This window comes from Lethenteron reissneri, chromosome 15, assembly GCF_015708825.2.
Source record: "Lethenteron reissneri isolate LAM-NWPU_2019-01 chromosome 15, ASM1570882v1, whole genome shotgun sequence".
Taxonomy (NCBI): Eukaryota; Metazoa; Chordata; class Hyperoartia; order Petromyzontiformes; family Petromyzontidae; genus Lethenteron; species Lethenteron reissneri.
In genome coordinates, this window is record NC_083793.1 from 13,314,889 (window position 1) to 13,334,942 (window position 20,054).

At 51.2% G+C, this 20,054-nt stretch overlaps 1 protein-coding gene across 2 annotated transcripts; it reads right to left on the reverse strand.

The window, feature by feature from the left end:
• Positions 1-4,475: 4,475 nt before the first annotated feature.
• Positions 4,476-18,928, reverse strand: LOC133342739 (mRNA export factor GLE1-like). Of its 2 annotated transcripts, XM_061552093.1 has the most exons (20): positions 18,646-18,928; positions 16,860-17,004; positions 16,035-16,216; positions 14,857-15,001; positions 14,032-14,213; positions 12,858-13,002; positions 12,032-12,213; positions 10,907-11,051; positions 10,081-10,262; positions 9,622-9,676; positions 9,055-9,118; positions 8,744-8,859; positions 8,349-8,418; positions 8,010-8,152; positions 7,414-7,604; positions 7,172-7,301; positions 6,857-6,961; positions 6,593-6,675; positions 6,053-6,116; positions 4,476-4,645 (listed from the first exon to the last, which is right to left on the reverse strand). In XM_061552093.1, exons 1-20 carry the CDS (start codon positions 18,696-18,698, stop codon positions 4,577-4,579), a joined length of 2,451 nt encoding a protein of 816 aa, XP_061408077.1. In that variant the 5' UTR covers positions 18,699-18,928; the 3' UTR covers positions 4,476-4,576. The 2 variants fall into 2 exon arrangements, with proteins under 2 accessions (XP_061408077.1, XP_061408078.1); XM_061552094.1 differs by lacking the exons at positions 16,035-16,216; positions 16,860-17,004.
• Positions 18,929-20,054: the final 1,126 nt, after the last annotated feature.

The following is a 20,054-nucleotide window of genomic DNA, read 5'->3' on the forward strand; positions in this document are numbered from 1 at the left end:
ACACATCTTAGCAGATGCTTCCACAGAGTACTTTTTCGCTCTTGTCTTGAAAAATTGGCCACAGATATAGCAAAATGCGTCTGCCGGATGCTTGCAGCATCTTAATGCCATCTCAGAAAAATGCAGATATATATGCACTTAGGCAGCTGGAACTAAGATGAACTGGTGGGCTTACTGCCCAAGAACAAAAACAAATTGTTACACAGTGCATTATTAGTTGTGTAGTAACTACATTATCAGTGGTGTAGTAACTACATTATCAGTGGTGTAGTGACTACATTATCAGTGGTGTAGTGACTACATTATCAGTGGTGTAGTGACCACATCATCAGTGGTGTAGTAACTAAATTATCAGTGGTGTAGTGACTACATTATCAGTGGTGTAGTAACTACATTATCAGTGGTGTAGTGACTACATTATTAGTGGTGTAGTGACTACATTATTAGTGGTGTAGTGACTACATTATCAGTGGTGTAGTGACTACATTATCAATGGTGTAGTGACTACATTATCAGTGGTGTAGTGACTACATTACCAGTGGTGTAGTGACTACATTATCAGTGGTGTAGTGACTACATTATCAGTGGTGTAGTGACTACATTATCAGTGGTGTAGTGACTACATTACCAGTGGTGTAGTGACTACATTACCAGTGGTGTAGTGACTACATTATCAGTGGTGTAGTGACTACATTATCAGTGGTGTAGTAACTACATTACCAGTGGTGTAGTGACTACATTACCAGTGGTGTAGTGACTACATTACCAGTGGTGTAGTGACTACATTACCAGTGGTGTAGTAACTACATTACCAGTGGTGTAGTGACTACATTATCAGTGGTGTAGTGACTACATTATCAGTGGTGTAGTGACTACATTATCAGTGGTGTAGTGACTACATTATCAGTCTACATTATCAGTGGTGTAGTAACTACATTATCAGTGGTGTAGTGACTACATTATCAGTGGTGTAGTAACTACATTATCAGTGGTGTAGTGACTACATTATCAGTGGTGTAGTAACTACATTATCAGTGGTGTAGTGACTACATTATCAGCTCAGCGGGTGCAGCAAGGTGAGGCCCCAATATTTGGTTTGTCTCGCACAGTCGCACCCTAGAGGCTATTATTAGACATCGCGGCTCCTCTTGCCCTAACCACATCTTCCGTACGCTCAAGGTCGCGAACATTTAATGCTGTAGGAGGCGCTCCATCTACACAATGCAGCCACTACAGCTCCGTAGTCGGAGTCACCTCTTTGTAGCATTACGTTACTGCTCTTAACTGAATTGAAATAAAACGTGGAACGTAAATGGAATACTTTTCATAAAAAAATGTAAACAGAGTTCTCAAGTTTTTGTTGTTATTTGACGCCCTTGTTGAAATCAAATATCATAGTGGTTGTCAAGGGGGGGGGGCCCAGCTCGTAGCTTTGGCCACCAGCGGGGGGAGGGGGTGGCACCTCGTGCCCCCGCGCTCGCTGCCACGGTAGCTAGGAGATGTTAACTTCCTCGCTGGTATGCAGGATGCCGTGGGTTCGATCCCCACCTTGAACCCTGCTGTATATTTGGAGTTTGCGGTGTCTCTCTTCCCGCGGTCGCGTGCATTTGTTTGTCTCCGGCTTCTCCCCTCCACGTTCTAGAATCAACATCACGGGGTTTCGAGTATTATTTGTGCAGCAACACATTGACTCGCGATGATATCAGCAGCCACTTCGTCGAGCCATCTGCTTTGTGAGAGCCAGAGGGCTTACCTGGTATACAATAACACTGACAAAATAGTTTAGTTCTGCTCCTGGTCGGTCCGTGCAAAGCCTACGGCACTCACCGCCTCTCCGGCTGGTTGACGTCTCATCATCTCCTCCCTCCTCCTACTAGACCCCACGCACACGCGAGGCATTGTAATATTTACGCAAACATTAAACCCCACCCCCGCCCTGGCCTTCGCAACACTGACTCACAAGTGGTGACCTCACGTCATGTCCCGCTAGTTAAGAACCGAGGCCACCACCCAAGGTCATCAATCATCCCCACATCCTCTTTTAGTTCCTTGCAATGCTCGATTGTTCCCGTCGTCATCAACAGCACCTCGTCTCGCTGCGATATGTACAAATACACAGGACGCGTGTGTGTGGTGCACACGCCTCCACCTCGCTCCTTCACAGCATCACCCCCCCCCTTCCTAGCCCCCCCCCCCCCCAGCAGCCCAGGGATAGACGATGAGAATAATCTCGGGATTGTTAGACGCACTCAATAACCCCCCCCCCTGCCCCCCCCGTCACGCTACGTTAAAGCAAAAGTTTGGGAGTGCGTCTTATACTCCGGTAGCTGTGTACGGTGTTAACTTTATTTATACCGGGAAGACATCTGGAGTGGTGTCTTACTTCCCGGATCGTGTCTTATACTCCGGAGAAAACGGGGGTAACGATTATTCATCGATTAATTATCGATTATTTACATTGATTAGTTTTTGGCTCCAGGTATGTTGCATAGAGTATGTTCACGCCCGCGAACGAGTGTCGATTCTTCTTATTACTTTTAACCCGGCACGCGGAGGCACCCGCAACGAACAGAGTTGCTGGACAGTCGGCTCGGGAATCACGAGACGGAACGACACCGCCAACGCAGACGGAACGACACCGACACCACCAACGCAGACGGAACGACACCGACACCACCAACGCAGACGGAACAAACGACACGAACAATCGGACAAAACGACGCAACCGAGACGGCACGAACGAGGCAGACTCTCACCCCCCCTCCCTCCCTGAGATGATAAATCTCGACTCCAGAGTCCCAGAATCCGCAACCTTCGCCCGAATCTCTCGGCGTGCGGAGGTGGCGAGGTGAACGCATGCAGGGACTGTCTGCTTCGGGTTGCCACCTGTCCCGGGGTGTCCCCCCAGGATCGACCTCGTTATTGAAGAGGCAGCTCTGACGGCCTCCTGGGAGAGCCGAGCCCCCCCCCCCACACCCCCTACCCCCCCCAACCCCCTACCCCCCCCTCACCCTCCGCTTGTTTGATGAGAACGGTTGTGGTAGAGTGATGGTGGCGATGATGGTGATGATGGTGGTGGCGACGATGGTGGTGGCGATGATGATGGTGGCGATGATGATGGTGGCGATGATGGTGATGATGGTGGTGGTGATGGTGATGATGGTGATGATGGTGGTGGTGATGGTGATGACTGTGGTGATGGCGGTGGTGATGGTGGTGGTGATTGCGGTGGTGGTGATGGTGGTGATGATGCACGCGGTGCACCATTTCCCACCAATCGTTGGGAGTCATTTCGGCCACATCCACTTCGCCTCGTCGCGTTAGTCTCGTTTTTGCAACGCAGCTGACACGATTATTTCAACGCGGGACAAAGAGAGTTGCATCGTATAGGATTATTATCGGGCAGGCTTTGCCACTCCGACGGTTGCGCCCCCCAACGCCGTGGAAGCCCGGATTTTTCTCTGGGTCCTCCGGCGTTGCTGATAGATGGACTAGTAAGGCCTATGATCAGTGGGCAGAGTATATTAACAGTTGGCAGTGTAGGCATGGTTATGTAAAGTAGGAGGGGGACAGATAGAGGGGCGACCAACTCACTGTGTGTCCTGGTTGAGCCTTGCAAACATTCGGTAGCCTTCAGCAAAGGGCAATGAACACATCGTGGTTATTGCCGCTGCCTTTTCCCATATCAAGGCCCGGTTGGTGCGTCATGCCCAGTGAGTTTTTGTTTTGCTATTCATCTTCGTGATTATTTGTGCGTGTTTTGCAGTTAGTTTTTTCTGTTTACACACCAGGAACACAAACCATTGTAGATATTGCATACAAGTGTAGTGGCGGTACGCGCTGACAAGGGGGGAGCGTGTGTGAGCGCGTCGGGTGTGGCTACATCGCGTGGTATAGTGGTGACGCGCGCTGACAGTGATGGATCATGTGCCCTGCGCGTGGTGAGTGGTTGTGTGCACTGACACAAGATGGGAAAAAGGATCGTGTGGCAGCGCGTGTTGATTGGTCAACTGGGGTGGGTGCTCTAATCGAGGTCCGCATGGGCTCCGTCTCCCCGGGAGCGGAGCACTATAAAGGGGGATGCGCGGGAGCGCTCGGGGAGTTGTTAACCAGTGAAGATCGAAGACGGAGTTGGAAGAGACAGGGCCCTGAGACCCCTAGTCCCGCTGTCCTTGTACGGGCTGGGACCCTGTGCGGCTCAGAGGCGAGACCGTGGGACCCGCGGCCTGACGTCCTTGTAAGGGCGAGGCTGTGGGACCCAGTGGTCGAGACCCAGACCCCAGTTGGGGTGGGTTCCCTAGAAGCTACGGGGCGTAAGAGCCCGTGTGTGTGTAGCCGGGGGAACCGCGTAGCATAGGCTGCAGTTGGTCACACGTGTTAGTGAGTTGGTGTTAATAAAAGTGTGCTACCCGTCAAGTCGTCTCCCGCCCAAATTCCTACATTACACAAGCAACCATGACAAAATGTAACAATTTCAGGATTTTTATTTCATTTACGAATAAATAATTGACAGTTGAACACGTAGGGTTTTACTTACATAAAAAATATATATTTACATAATGTACAGGTGATCTTGTTAAGCCTTCCGAAATTCTTCTGAGAGATGCCCGCTTGGCAAAGGAATCTCCCGATTAACAAAACAGTCCTGCAGGCAAACACAACACACACACACAGGGATTAATGTGGACACTCCTGGCAGCCCAGCAGCCCCACGTGGGGTTTGAAGGGCCAACCAGTGGCAGCGTGCCAATAGAATGCCTCGGCTCTGGTCTCTTGAGTGCTGTTAACGTGAATATTTTACAAAGTTATTTTAATGTAGCTGATGATTCTTGTGCAGGAAGCAATGCACGCCGGTCAGAGGCTTTTTCAGCCCAAACCGAACTTGTAGAGAAGTTCTAGACGCGTGCGTGGTTGTTCTATTTGTGTGTTTATTGATCAGTCCGGCACACGCGTGAAGAGTTGCCTGGCAAATGTCCCGATCCACCATCGAGCTCTTCCCTCAACCCTTCCCTGCCTTTCCCCTTCAACCCTCCTGGCCAATCACCTTTCACCCATCCTCCTGCTCCTCCCATTCAGGTGTGAGGTCGATGATTGTAATGACCTCACCCACTATCCCTGGTGTAATGCGGTTGGGAATGATGTCATTTGTGAGTTATACACAAGCCTGGGGTAGGACTGGCACACATCCCTGATGATGTACTCGAAACCCCGTGTGAAGGGGAGACCTGGTGATTCAGGCAATTAACGATTAACCCTCCCTTTGTGTGTACGCATGCCACGATGAAAGGAGAATTACTAATTTATTTCTGGGAAGTGTTTCCCAACTTCCCGACACGGAAAAATTTGCATTAAGTGACTAAGTGGATATGGGGCTAATTATGTGTTTGAGTGCAAAGCCAGCACCACTCAGATCCTGGGTTTGAATTGAGGTTTCAGCCACCTGTGATTAAACCGGAGTCTCAAGTGTAGCGAGTTAAAGGTATTATCCTGGTCACAGATAACTTCACAAAGAAAAATACCTTTGTTCAACTCAGGTTTTCATCTAATTTGGATTTTCGAACTCTAACATTCATGTGATTGACATGTACTTACAAATTCTTTGACAATAATTACACCCACACACATGGTACTAACTATGCCCCGAATGAATGTAACTTCGGCCACATTGAGTGTTAACACTACTTCAGGATGGCCCTGTTTTGGGATGTTTGGCGAATTCCGTGAAGGCAAGTTTGTCGATTGGGAAGAATCCAGAGTCTCCGGAGAAAACCCATAACATATTTGGATAAACACAGCTCCGCATAGTTAAGTTAAATCCGCTGCTGTACTGACGTCTCCTGACCAACTCGCAATGTGCCCACTCAGGATAAGATGGCTATTGCTGCGAGTATGGATAAAGGGAGCTCCTGAGTGACTTCAGATATCATTACGTGATGTCAACTTCCGCAGCTGTTATGACTTAAGGTAATGTTACACATATTGCTGTGCGAGTCTTGACAACGACACTGGAAAATATATGCATGTGTCAAAGTTGTGTCGTCAAAGCCGGTACCTCGAGGAACAGCCTCAGTCTGACCACAGCTCCCATCTGCTGCGGGGTGGACACCTTCTCGATTCTGCAGGACAAGAACAGACGCAGCGAGTTTAGTTGCACATCCATCGATTCTTACAAACTCCCGGCTCCAGTCCATAACCGGTGAGCATCACCAACCACAGCTTGAAGCTCGTTCAGAGACACACTGTCACGGGAGCCTGCTGTCGACAGCTGACTTCAGTCACGTCGATCACATCGCTACTGCCTCCCTGCCAATTGCTGTGGGTGCAAAACTGGGCTGGTGAAGAGTCTTCCAAGAGCCAGAGTTTATGATCCGCAGGGGAAAGTTACGGCTGTGTAAGGACCCTTCTCTTTGTCCAAGTGCAATGCTACTTTGATATTAGCTGGCGACTTGACGAGGTGATTCAGTCTATTGCCACAACATAAAAACAGAAAGAAAATCGCGACTTCAGGCGTAAATGCAAGGAACACGTGCAAATATAAATGGCTCTGTGAAGGTGAGATGGTGACTAGGTTCTGCCACTGGGTGAGAGGTACCTTGGGATGTATTCTTTCCTTAACACATCGAGCAGCTCCCAGAGCTGATCGCCGTATGCAACCTCCATGGCACTGCCTGCCACCTGCTCACACACGCCAGGAGCACGTCAACAAGTCACAGGGCAGCCTCGTCTCTATCACAACGCTTGTGCGCTGTGTGCTCGTGCGTGTGCTCGTGTGTGTGCGCCGTGTGTTCGTGCGTGCGCTGTGTGAGCGAGCTGTGTGCTCATGCGAGTGTGCTCTCGTGCGTGCTCTCCTGCGTACCTCCAGAAAGCGGAAGAGCACGGTGGGGGTGACATTGGCCATGGGCTCCATATCCAGGACCCGCGTGAGCCAGGACCAGCCGTGACTCACGCCGTGGGGGTGGCTCTGCGAATCACGCACACAACGCGCGTGGGGTAGGGGTGGGAGGGATTCGTCAATTTAAAATCCCATTCTCGTACTTGCGCTACACGGAGCCAATGGCTTATGATTTAAGCAAATCGCATGCATACAATGTCACACGTAGCCTAGCAGAGCGAACCAAACTGTACGTGACGAAGAGAGTGAGGTCTGATTCTTGGAGCAAGGTGAGGCTACCTTGTCGCCACTGGAGGGAGACACGGGTGCAGAGACGATGGCCGCGTACAGGCGCGCCATGCCCGACATTCTCTGGAGGAACAAGTCTTCGTCCTCTAGTGTCCCATCCTCGAAGCGGTGACCGAGGATCCTGCGGGTGATGGGGGGAGACACGGGCATCACGCACACGCCATGTGCACCCATAGCCCTCACCGCTCACTCCTCACCCTCCACCCCCCACCCCATGTCCCCAGTGCCCTCACCTGAAAGCGTCCTCCTGGCTCTGCCCAGGCGTGGGACGAGGGAAGAAAGGGGCCAAGTAGGGGCACTTGCTCAGCAGTTCAGCGAACAGGAGCTCCCCGATGGCTGGGTGCCGGTGCCACAGTTCCACGGTGACAGCCGCGATGGGGAACGCCGCCGCGTGGTTCCACCCCACCTCCTCCTCGCACTGCTTCTGTAGTGGCAGAGACGCAGGGGGAGTGAGGGTGAGGTGAAAAAACCGGAACAACCGAAGAAAACCAATTTGCTGCACTTATTTAGTTTGTGATAAATAATCTTTCTCATTTAGCTTTCCCAATTAAACGTGCAACATTTTGCAAGAGGAACCCCATTGAAAAAAAGCATTAATGAGACGAATTGTGGCTTTCTGGTATAAGAAGCATCGATGAATGAACCGTGAGAATAAATGAAAACACATTCAAGTCAATTGATCCTAGCAGCGACCACAAGGCAAAGGTGAGAAGCAGATGTCGGTGGATGACGGCGATGACGACGGTGGTAACGTGGAGGTGCGTGGATGTGAAATGCATTTGAATGCGAGGCAAGAGGCGGGGCTTTGCGAGGGGGCATGTCGACGTACCACAAGCCTCTCAGTCACCCGGTGCAGGACATAGAGCAGGCCCTGCGGGTGGTCCGACACGTTGGTGGAGCGCGTGCCCGACACGACGGCCTTGCCGCTCAACAGCAAGTCCAGCTTGTCGGTGATGACGCGCAGGTGAGAACCTGCACACGAGGACACGGGGGGGGGGGGGGGGCCCAGGTAGAAACAGGGGGACGTGTGTTATATAATAGCGCTGCACTATCGCAGTCGTGACACAATGACTGCCATGCAAGCTGCTTGATTGTGCGTTTACACTGCGGGAGCTGGGGCAGACTGAGACTCGACGTTTCAAGAGAGATGGGAGGGGACGGCTCTCACCAGATGTGTTGGAGATCTGGTTGACGGGTATTGATGAGGCCTTGGCCAGCTCGAACTTCATGACCTTGGTCTGCCCATCGCGCACACACACAGGTACACTCACACTATTCAAACTCAACTATTAAACTAACACTAGTTTTATTTAACCAGGTAAGGCCCACTGAGCTATATAGCACTTTTTCAGAAGAGACTCGGCTACAACTGCTAGCTCCACTTAGTGAAATATCGCATGGATATTTATAGCAGCCAAATACTCTAAAACACGTCTCTGAAATGTGGAGGGAAAAATCGGAGGACCTGGAGAAAAATCCACGCAACCATGAGGAGAGAATATGTGAACTGCAAGTATACAGTAGTTGTCAGAATCGGGATTGACCCCATGACCTCCCGCATACCTCGAGGTCCTGGCTGCCATTGAGCTCCTTCAGGCTCTCCACCGTCTCCGCCAAGTGGCGCTGCAGCTCGTCGTGGCGGCGCTGTGGGACGCTGCTCTCCGCCCACTCTCCACCCGCTGTGGCAGACGATGCAACACACAGCCCGTTATAACCAGGGACCCACACACAGCCCGTTATAACCAGGGACCCACACACCACCCATTAAAACCAGGGTTCCACATATGGGTCATAATTCCCAGGGTCCCACACACGGTCCATTATAACCGGGGATCCACACACAACCCGTTATAATAGAGGGAACGACGCCTCACCTTGCTCCAGCGGCTCGCACTCGTGTGCCAGGCACGGTGCATCCTCGCCACCATCTCCGATGCTCTGCAGACAGCAAACCGCACCAAACCACGCTGTGTTTTATAAGGGTGTGCCGCCAAATGCATTCTCATAGCTGATGAATGTTCCGACTTAAAAAAATCAAAGGACACGTATCTGTTTCGCAGCCTATGGAGAAATTAACGTTTTAGTTCATCGGCCTATGAGCTTGTGGGACCAATGTTTTCCATCAGGGAATCTCTGGGCCGGTGTTGATGATCCGAGTCCCGTCAGCAGGATATGCCGGATTGTCGTGTAGATGGGTGCCAAGGTTGCGTGTTCGGGCTATGCCGCACGTTTGAAACGTCGTTACAAACGTACAGTCCGGAAGCCCTGATAGCCCCCTCCAATGAATCTAGCCTTTGCTGGGAATCCAACTGAGGTTGCTGGGTTCGCAGCGCAGCGTGCAAACTGCTGTGCCAAACTACCAAAGCAAGTGGCATAACAAATGCTACGTGATAATTGGTGACCAGGCTGAGACTCTAAACTCGCTACACCAAGACTCTCACCATGATTCCAGAGCAGAATTCCTCAGTGATGATCTCGAGGATAACATTTTCAGAGCTGAAACAAAACAACAAATGATCACAAAAGTGTTCGCTAGTGTCATTCTACGTACCCTTACGCTAGCCGGAACCAACACCATTGTACACGAGCTCTAGCTGACACTCACACTCATACATGAGCCTACACAAAGAACACACCTGCACTCCCTCACACCTGCACTCCCTCACACCTACACTTCATCACACCTACACTCACTCACACCTGCACTCGCTCACGCTTACACTCACTCACACCTACACTCCATCCCACCAACACTCACTAAAACCTACACACACACCAACTCACACCTATGCTGGCCCACACCTACAGTAATTGTCTAACTGCCTGTCCAGACGACTGGTTCTCCCTAACCAGACCCCAGCACCCACCGCTACTGCTGCATCTCCCACTCCCCTCCCTACCTGACTTCCGGCTCATTGTCGCGTCGCTCCGCCTCCTCCACGCTGGGTACCTTCTCCTCGACCAGGAGAAGGGGTTTCTCAGCGGAGGCGTGGGGGGGCTCGACATCCCCATCGGGCAATGGTCGTCCAGCGACGTCAAGTGGGGAGAGCGGCACAATGACCTGGCACTCTGCCGGCGCCTCCTGTCGAGGGAATCACGTTCATGGTTTACGCACTAGATAGAGAGTGCACACGTGTAGTGCAGAGATAAGGGAGCGCAAGCTAAAGTGTGCACCAAGACGCGTAGAAAGTCACGTTTGAACCATGCAATTAGCCGTTCCGATGAACCTGGATTGTGCAGGATACATTGCGAGAACAGATGGACGGGGTTGGTAATTGAATGGCAGCCAAAAAGGAAAAAGGCGGACACCGTGGAGATGGAGCAATGAGTTCAATGCTCGTGCAGGAGCCAGAAACATTGCGGCATTGCGTGAATGTGATGGGGAGTGGTGATGTGTGTCGGGCCGTCATTTGGAAGTGGATAGAAAATAGCTGGTGATGATATGATGACAGAGGAATCATTCAACAATTGTCAGTTATATAATCATCAGCCATAGTCAAACTGATGTTGGATGAAGGCCTCCCCAATCTGTCACTCCCTCTCAGAGTCCAAAAATTCAAAATAATTCTCTCACAGTCCGACAATGCAAAAGAGTCCAGCTGGTACCTACACACAAACTTATTTTATAATTCCATCTCCGCGGTGGATGGTTCTATGTCGGTTACCATGTGGCTGAATGCACGAGATGTTGTGTTCGTGTGAGACGATGATGGTGATGATTCTTACCTTTCCACACGAGCCCGAGGTGGCTGCACCTTCCTGCACCACCGGTGACGCCGAGCGTTCGCTGGTGGTGGGAGAGGATGCATCGGCGTGGTCATCAATGCCATTCTTGGCACGGTTATGCCTGCAGCGGTGCTTCTTACAATGTCTGCAATAAGTGATTCGGTTTTAATGTCAGCATTGAGTTCGTCTAAGCAATGGATCTCAATCTCATAAAACATGTGGCATTTCACCAAGGCTGTAGCCATGGAGTCAACATTGGGGGGACCAAATCTTCCAGGGGGTCAACCCCCAGAAACAAAATCTAAATTTGAAAACTAATTTCTTGCCTAAAATATTGAAAAAAATTCACTAACACATGGGATTTAAATTTTATGTATTTTTAACAATAATGTCTAATATTGTATTGTATTACATTGCTCTGTTTTTTATTTTTCATCTTTTCTTGTTTCATTGTAAGTAATGGCAGAGATTAGGGATTAATAAAGTACAACCATAACCACAGTCATATAAACAGAAATCTATTTTATAGCAATATATTGGGGGGGACATTTTGAGCATATTTGAATATTGGCCTTGCATTTCACCAGTACTGGGTCAAGCGAGCCCGACTTTGGCGATGAGACAGTGATAACAACCTGCCCAATGTATTTGTTTGCTCCAACGCTGATGAAAGTACGGATTCTCAGAAGCAGCATTTGTTGTCACTGTGAATGAGCGCGATCAGAGCTTGGATCGGCGACCACTGATCACAGCAGCTGCTGGAGACTGCGGGGGCTGCAATGTGATCTGTAGGTCTGTGCAGAAACATCGTTGTACTGCACTTACATACTCCACACCTATGCTGTCCCCCGCCTTCACAACCCCGCACTGCCCAGAGTGGTGAAGTATGGTCAAATAACCCCCACGACCCACACGGTGTGGGGGGGTCCTCATCCAGCAGTAGAGTGACTCGAATAAAACGCGACACCGTGGAGAAGTTGTGGGATGAGGAGGTTACGATTATACTCACACCTATGCTGGCCCACACCTACAGTAATTGTCTAACTGCCTGTCCAGACGACTGGTTCTCCCTAACCAGACCCCAGCACCCACCGCTACTGCTGCATCTCCCACTCCCCTCCCTACCTGACTTCCGGCTCATTGTCGCGTCGCTCCGCCTCCTCCACGCTGGGTACCTTCTCCTCGACCAGGAGAAGGGGTTTCTCAGCGGAGGCGTGGGGGGGCTCGACATCCCCATCGGGCAATGGTCGTCCAGCGATGTCAAGTGGGGAGAGCGGCACAATGACCTGGCACTCTGCCGGCGCCTCCTGTCGAGGGAATCACGTTCATGGTTTACGCACTAGATAGAGAGTGCACACGTGTAGTGCAGAGATAAGGGAGCGCAAGCTAAAGTGTGCACCAAGACGCGTAGAAAGTCACGTTTGAACCATGCAATTAGCCGTTCCGATGAACCTGGATTGTGCAGGATACATTGCGAGAACAGATGGACGGGGTTGGTAATTGAATGGCAGCCAAAAAGGAAAAAGGCGGACACCGTGGAGATGGAGCAATGAGTTCAATGCTCGTGCAGGAGCCAGAAACATTGAGGCATTGCGTGAATGTGATGGGGAGTGGTGATGTGTGTCGGGCCGTCATTTGGAAGTGGATAGAAAATAGCTGGTGATGATATGATGACAGAGGAATCATTCAACAATTGTCAGTTATATAATCATCAGCCATAGTCAAACTGATGTTGGATGAAGGCCTCCCCAATCTGTCACTCCCTCTCAGAGTCCAAAAATTCAAAATAATTCTCTCACAGTCCGACAATGCAAAAGAGTCCAGCTGGCACCTACACACAAACTTATTTTATAATTCCATCTCCGCGGTGGATGGTTCTATGTCGGTTACCATGTGGCTGAATGCACGAGATGTTGTGTTCGTGTGAGACGATGATGGTGATGATTCTTACCTTTCCACACGAGCCCGAGGTGGCTGCACCTTCCTGCACCACCGGTGACGCCGAGCGTTCGCTGGTGGTGGGAGAGGATGCATCGGCGTGGTCATCAATGCCATTCTTGGCACGGTTATGCCTGCAGCGGTGTTTCTTACAATATCTGCAATAAGTGATTCGGTTTTAATGTCAGCATTGAGTTCGTCCAAGCAATGGATCTCAATCTCATAAAACGTGTGGCATTTCACCAAGGCTGTAGTCATGGAGTCAACATTGGGGGGGACCAAATCTTCCAGGGGGTCAACCCCCAGAAACAAAATCTAAATTTGAAAACGAATTTCTTGCCTAAAATATTGAAAAAAATTCACTAACACGTGGGATTTAAATTTTATGTATTTTTAACAATAATGTCTAATATTGTATTGTATTACATTGCTCTGTTTTTTATTTTTGATCTTTTCTTGTTTCATTGTATGTAATGGCAGAGATTAGGGATTTATAAAGTACAACCATAACCACAATCATATAAACAGAAATCTATTTTATAGCAATATATTGGGGGGGACATTTTGAGCATATTTGAATATTGGGGGGGGGGGGGGATGTGTCCCCCCCCCCAATATATATAATAATTACGGCCTTGCATATCACCAGTATTGGTTCAAGCAAGCCCGACTTTGGCGATGAGACAGTGATAACAACCTGCCCAATGTATTTGTTTGCTCCAACGCTGATGAAAGTACGGATTCTCAGAAGCAGCATTTGTTGTCACTGTGAATGAGCGCGATCAGAGCTTGGATCGGCGACCACTGATCACAGCAGCTGCTGGAGACTGCGGGGGCTGCAATGTGATCTGTAGGTCTGTGCAGAAACATCGTTGTACTGCACTTACATACTCCACACCTATGCTGTCCCCCGCCTTCACAACCCCGCACTGCCCAGAGTGGTGAAGTATGGTCAAATAACCCCCACGACCCACACGGTGTGGGGGGGTCCTCATCCAGCAGTAGAGTGACTCGAATAAAACGCGACACCGTGGAGAAGTTGTGGGATGAGGAGGTTACGATTATACTCACACCTATGCTGGCCCACACCTACAGTAATTGTCTAACTGCCTGTCCAGACGACTGGTTCTCCCTAACCAGACCCCAGCACCCACCGCTACTGCTGCATCTCCCACTCCCCTCCCTACCTGACTTCCGGCTCATTGCCGCGTCGCTCCGCCTCCTCCACGCTGGGTACCTTCTCCTCGACCAGGAGAAGGGGTTTCTCAGCGGAGGCGTGGGGGGGCTCGACATCCCCATCGGGCAATGGTCGTCCAGCGATGTCAAGTGGGGAGAGTGGCACAATGACCTGGCACTCTGCCGGCGCCTCCTGTCGAGGGAATCACGTTCATGGTTTACGCACTAGATAGAGAGTGCACACGTGTAGTGCAGAGATAAGGGAGCGCAAGCTAAAGTGTGCACCAAGACGCGTAGAAAGTCACGTTAGAACCATGCAATTAGCCGTTCCGATGAACCTGGATTGTGCAGGATACATTGCGAGAACAGATGGACGGGGTTGGTAATTGAATGGCAGCCAAAATGGAAAGAGGACGGCCACCGCGGAGATGGAGCAATGAGTTCAGTGCTCGTGCAGGAGCCAGAAACATTGAGGCATTGCGTGAATGTGATGGGGAGTGGTGATGTGTGTCGGGCCGTTATTTGGAAGTGGATAGAAAATAGCTGGTGATGATATGATGACAGAGGAATCATTCAACAATTGTCAGTTATATAATCATCAGCCATAGTCAAACTGATGTTGGATGAAGGCCTCCCCAATCTGTCACTCCCTTTCAGAGTCCAACAATTCAAAATAATTCTCTCAGTCCGACAATGAAAAAGAGTCCAGCTGGCACCTACACACAAACTTATTTTATAATTTCATCTCCGCGGTGGATGGTTCTATGTCGGTTACCATGTGGCTGAATGCACGAGATGTTGTGTTCGTGTGAGACGATGATGGTGATGATTCTTACCTTTCCACACGAGCCCGAGGTGGCTGCACCTTCCTGCACCACCGGTGACGCCGAGCGTTCGGTGGTGGTGGGAGAGGATGCATCGGCGTGGTCATCAATGCCATTCTTGGCACGGTTATGCCTGCAGCGGTGTTTCTTACAATATCTGCAATAAGTGATTCGGTTTTAATGTCAGCATTGAGTTCGTCCAAGCAATGGATCTCAATCTCATAAAACGTGTGGCATTTCACCAAGGCTGTAGTCATGGAGTCAACATTGGGGGGGACCAAATCTTCCAGGGGGTCAACCCCCAGAAACAAAATCTAAATTTGAAAACGAATTTCTTGCCTAAAATATTGAAAAAAAATCACTAATACGTGGGATTTAAATTTTATGTATTTTTAACAATAATGTCTAATATTGTATTGTATTACATTGCTCTGTTTTTTTATTTTTGATCTTTTCTTGTTTCATTGTATGTAATGGCAGAGATTAGGGATTTATAAAGTACAACCATAACCACAATCATATAAACAGAAATCTATTTTATAGCAATATATTGGGGGGGACATTTTGAGCATATTTGAATATTGGGGGGGGGGGGGGATGTGTCCCCCCCCCCCCCAATATATATAATAATTACGGCCTTGCATATCACCAGTATTGGTTCAAGCAAGCCCGACTTTGGCGATGAGACAGTGATAACAACCTGCCCAATGTATTTGTTTGCTCCAACGCTGAAGAAAGTACGGATTCTCAGAAGCAGCATTTGTTGTCACTGTGAATGAGCGCGATCAGAGCTTGGATCGGCGACCACTGATCACAGCAGCTGCTGGAGACTGCGGGGGCTGCAATGTGATCTGTAGGTCTGTGCAGAAACATCGTTGTACTGCACTTACATACTCCACACCTATGCTGTCCCCCGCCTTCACAACCCCGCACTGCCCAGAGTGGTGAAGTATGGTCAAATAACCCCCACGACCCACACGGTGTGGGGGGGTCCTCATCCAGCAGTAGAGTGACTCGAATAAAACGCGACACCGTGGAGAAGTTGTGGGATGAGGAGGTTACGATTATACTCACACCTATGCTGGCCCACACCTACAGTAATTGTCTAACTGCCTGTCCAGACGACTGGTTCTCCCTAACCAGACCCCAGCACCCACCGCTACTGCTGCATCTCCCACTCCCCTCCCTACCTGACTTCCGGCTCATTGTCGCGTCGCTCCGCCTCCTCCACGCTGGGTACCTTCTCCTCGACCAGGAGAAGGGGTTTCTCAGCGGAGGCGTGGGGGGGCTCGACATCCCCATCGGGCAATGGTCGTCCAGCGATGTCAAGTGGGGAGAGCGGCACAATGACCTGGCACTCTGCCGGCGCCTCCTGTCGAGGGAATCACGTTCATGGTTTACGCACTAGATAGAGAGTGCACACGTGTAGTGCAGAGATAAGGGAGCGCAAGCTAAAGTGTGCACCAAGACGCGTAGAAAGTCACGTTTGAACCATGCAATTAGCCGTTCCGATGAACCTGGATTGTGCAGGATACATTGCGAGAACAGATGGACGGGGTTGGTAATTGAATGGCAGCCAAAATGGAAAGAGGACGGCCACCGCGGAGATGGAGCAATGAGTTCAGTGCTCGTGCAGGAGCCAGAAACATTGAGGCATTGCGTGAATGTGATGGGGAGTGGTGATGTGTGTCGGGCCGTTATTTGGAAGTGGATAGAAAATAGCTGGTGATGATATGATGACAGAGGAATCATTCAACAATTGTCAGTTATATAATCATCAGCCATAGTCAAACTGATGTTGGATGAAGGCCTCCCCAATCTGTCACTCCCTTTCAGAGTCCAACAATTCAAAATAATTCTCTCAGTCCGACAATGAAAAAGAGTCCAGCTGGCACCTACACACAAACTTATTTTATAATTTCATCTCCGCGGTGGATGGTTCTATGTCGGTTACCATGTGGCTGAATGCACGAGATGTTGTGTTCGTGTGAGACGATGATGGTGATGATTCTTACCTTTCCACACGAGCCCGAGGTGGCTGCACCTTCCTGCACCACCGGTGACGCCGAGCGTTCGCTGGTGGTGGGAGAGGATGCATCGGCGTGGTCATCAATGCCATTCTTGGCACGGTTATGCCTGCAGCGGTGCTTCTTACAATATCTGCAATAAGTGATTCGGTTTTAATGTCAGCATTGAGTTCGTCCAAGCAATGGATCTCAATCTCATAAAACGTGTGGCATTTCACCAAGGCTGTAGTCATGGAGTCAACATTGGGGGGGACCAAATCTTCCAGGGGGTCAACCCCCAGAAACAAAATCTAAATTTGAAAACGAATTTCTTGCCTAAAATATTGAAAAAAATTCACTAACACGTGGGATTTAAATTTTATGTATTTTTAACAATAATGTCTAATATTGTATTGTATTACATTGCTCTGTTTTTTTATTTTTGATCTTTTCTTGTTTCATTGTATGTAATGGCAGAGATTAGGGATTTATAAAGTACAACCATAACCACAATCATATAAACAGAAATCTATTTTATAGCAATATATTGGGGGGGACATTTTGAGCATATTTGAATATTGGGGGGGGGGGGGATGTGTCCCCCCCCCCCCCCAATATATATAATAATTACGGCCTTGCATATCACCAGTATTGGTTCAAGCAAGCCCGACTTTGGCGATGAGACAGTGATAACAACCTGCCCAATGTATTTGTTTGCTCCAACGCTGATGAAAGTACGGATTCTCAGAAGCAGCATTTGTTGTCACTGTGAATGAGCGCGATCAGAGCTTGGATCGGCGACCACTGATCACAGCAGCTGCTGGAGACTGCGGGGGCTGCAATGTGATCTGTAGGTCTGTGCAGAAACATCGTTGTACTGCACTTACATACTCCACACCTATGCTGTCCCCCGCCTTCACAACCCCGCACTGCCCAGAGTGGTGAAGTATGGTCAAATAACCCCCACGACCCACACGGTGTGGGGGGGTCCTCATCCAGCAGTAGAGTGACTCGAATAAAACGCGACACCGTGGAGAAGTTGTGGGATGAGGAGGCGACGATTATACTCACACCTATGCTGGCCCACACCTACAGTAATTATAACAATGGTCACCACCAACCCCTCCCCAGTGTTTATACTGCGGAGCTTTAGCGTCCGACTCACACGGGGCCCGCGTGGGGCTTCAGCGTCCGACTCACACGGGGCCCGCGTGGGGCTTCAGCGTCCGACTCACACGGGGCCCGCGTGGGGCTTCAGCGTCCGACTCACACGGGGCCCGCGTGGGGCTTCAGCGTCCGACTCACACGGGGCCCGCGTGGGGCTTCAGCGCCCGACTCACACGGGGCCCGCGTGGGGCTTCAGCGTCCGACTCGCACGGGGCCCGCGTGGGGCTTCAGCGTCCGACTCACACGGGGCCCGCGTGGGGCTTCAGCGTCCGACTCACACGGGGCCCGCGTGGGGCTTCAGCGTCCAACTCACACGGGGCCCGCGTGGGGCTTCAGCGTCCGACTCACACGGGGCCCGCGTGGGGCTTCAGCGTCCAACTCACACGGGGCCCGCGTGGGGCTTCAGCGTCCGACTCACACGGGGCCCGCGTGGGGCTTCAGCGTCCGACTCACACGGGGCCCGCGTGGGGCTTCAGCGTCCAACTCACACGGGGCCCGCGTGGGGCTTCAGCGTCCGACTCGCACGGGGCCCGCGTGGGGCTTCAGCGTCCGACTCACACGGGGCCCGCGTGGGGCTTCAGCGTCCAACTCACACGGGGCCCGCGTGGGGCTTCAGCGTCCGACTCACCTCTTCTTGCGGGGACGCTCGCGCTGCCGAGTGCAGGAGCAGCACGCTCCCATGGCGGGGCCGCTCGTCCGCACGGGGGGAGGGAGGGAGGGGGCACGAGAGGCGAGTCGAGGCGGCACAACGCGAAGGTCGAAGATCGCCCTTCGGGTAGCGACGAAGATCGCCGACGAGGAGGATCAAGATTGAGGAGGAGGAAGATTGAGGAGAAGGATCAAGATGTAGGAGGGAGATTGAGGAAGATGAGGATCAAGATCGAGGCGCTGCTGCTTTCCACCTGCCCAGCCGCGCGTCAAGTGAGGCCACGCCCACAGCCTACGTCACCACGCCCACAGCCTGCAGGCCACGCCCACATCCCACGCAATAGCCTACAGGCCACGCCCACAGCCTACAAGCCACGCCCACATCTTACGCCCATAGCCCACAGGCCACGCCCACAGCCTACAGGCCACGCCCACATCCCACGCCCATAGCCCACAGGCCACGCCCACAGGCCACGCCCCGCGCCGACCACGTGACCGCCACTCGATTAATCGATTATCAACGAATCGAGTCCTCATCGCGCCCTGATCGACTCAGGTTCGCAGCGTTATTTGGTTGAACTCCAACTGCGGCTGTCCTATCGATGAGGGTCCGCCATGAGACGTGCCCTGTTCATTTTACAAATGTTTTGTTTGTAAACGGAGACCGAATGACACGTGATCAATAATCGACTCACGTTAACACTACCCGAGATTAATCGATTGCACTATTAGAATCGAATCGCGACCGCGAAAATGTTTCTCTCACCTGACATTGAGGCTGATAGAGCGAGCAACAGTGGGCACGCCAGATCGATAGAAGAGTAAATACGAAGTGGAGAGAGTGGGCTGGAGAGAAATCGATTACTGATTAGAATCGCGACCGTTAATCGCGACGACCCAAGCAATCGCCTCGTCGTGTGATCAGTGGCAAGGCCAACGCGGGCCCAGCTGCTGCCGCTGCTGCTGCTACGAGTGGAGGTGGTGGTGGTGGAAATGGTGGTGGAGGTGGTGGTGGTGGTGGAAGTGGTGGTGGTGGAGGAGGTGGTGGTGGAAGTGGTGGACGTGGTGGAGGTGGTGGTGGAGGTGGTGGTGGAAGTGGTGGTGGTGGAAGTGGTGGTGGAGGTGGTGGTGGTGATGGTGGAAATGGTGGTGGAAATGGTGGTGGAGGTGGTGGTGGTGGAGGTGGTGGTGGTGGTGGAGGTGGTGGTGGAAGTGGTGGTGGTGGAGGAGGTGGTGGTGATGGAGGTGGTGATGGTGGTGGTGGAGGTGGTGGTGATGGTGATGGAGGAGGTGGTGGTGGTGGTGGAGGTGGTGATGGTGGTGGACGTGGTGGAGGTGGTGGTGGAGGTGGTGGTGGAAGTGGTGGTGGTGGTGGAAGTGGTGGTGGAA

What these genes read in the sequence shown, in the direction of transcription:
- LOC133342739 (XM_061552093.1), bottom strand. Translation starts at nt 18,698, where the DNA reads ATGGGAGCGTGCTGCTCCTGCACTCGGCAGCGCGAGCGTCCCCGCAAG. An exon ending in CCTCGGGCTCGTGTGGAAAG is followed by an intron (nt 12,214 to 12,857) that starts GTAAGAATCATC and finishes TTCCCTCGACAG; the next exon opens with GAGGCGCCGGCAGAGTGCCA. An exon ending in TGCTCTTCCGCTTTCTGGAG is followed by an intron (nt 6,676 to 6,856) that starts GTACGCAGGAGA and finishes GTGTGTGAGCAG; the next exon opens with GTGGCAGGCAGTGCCATGGA.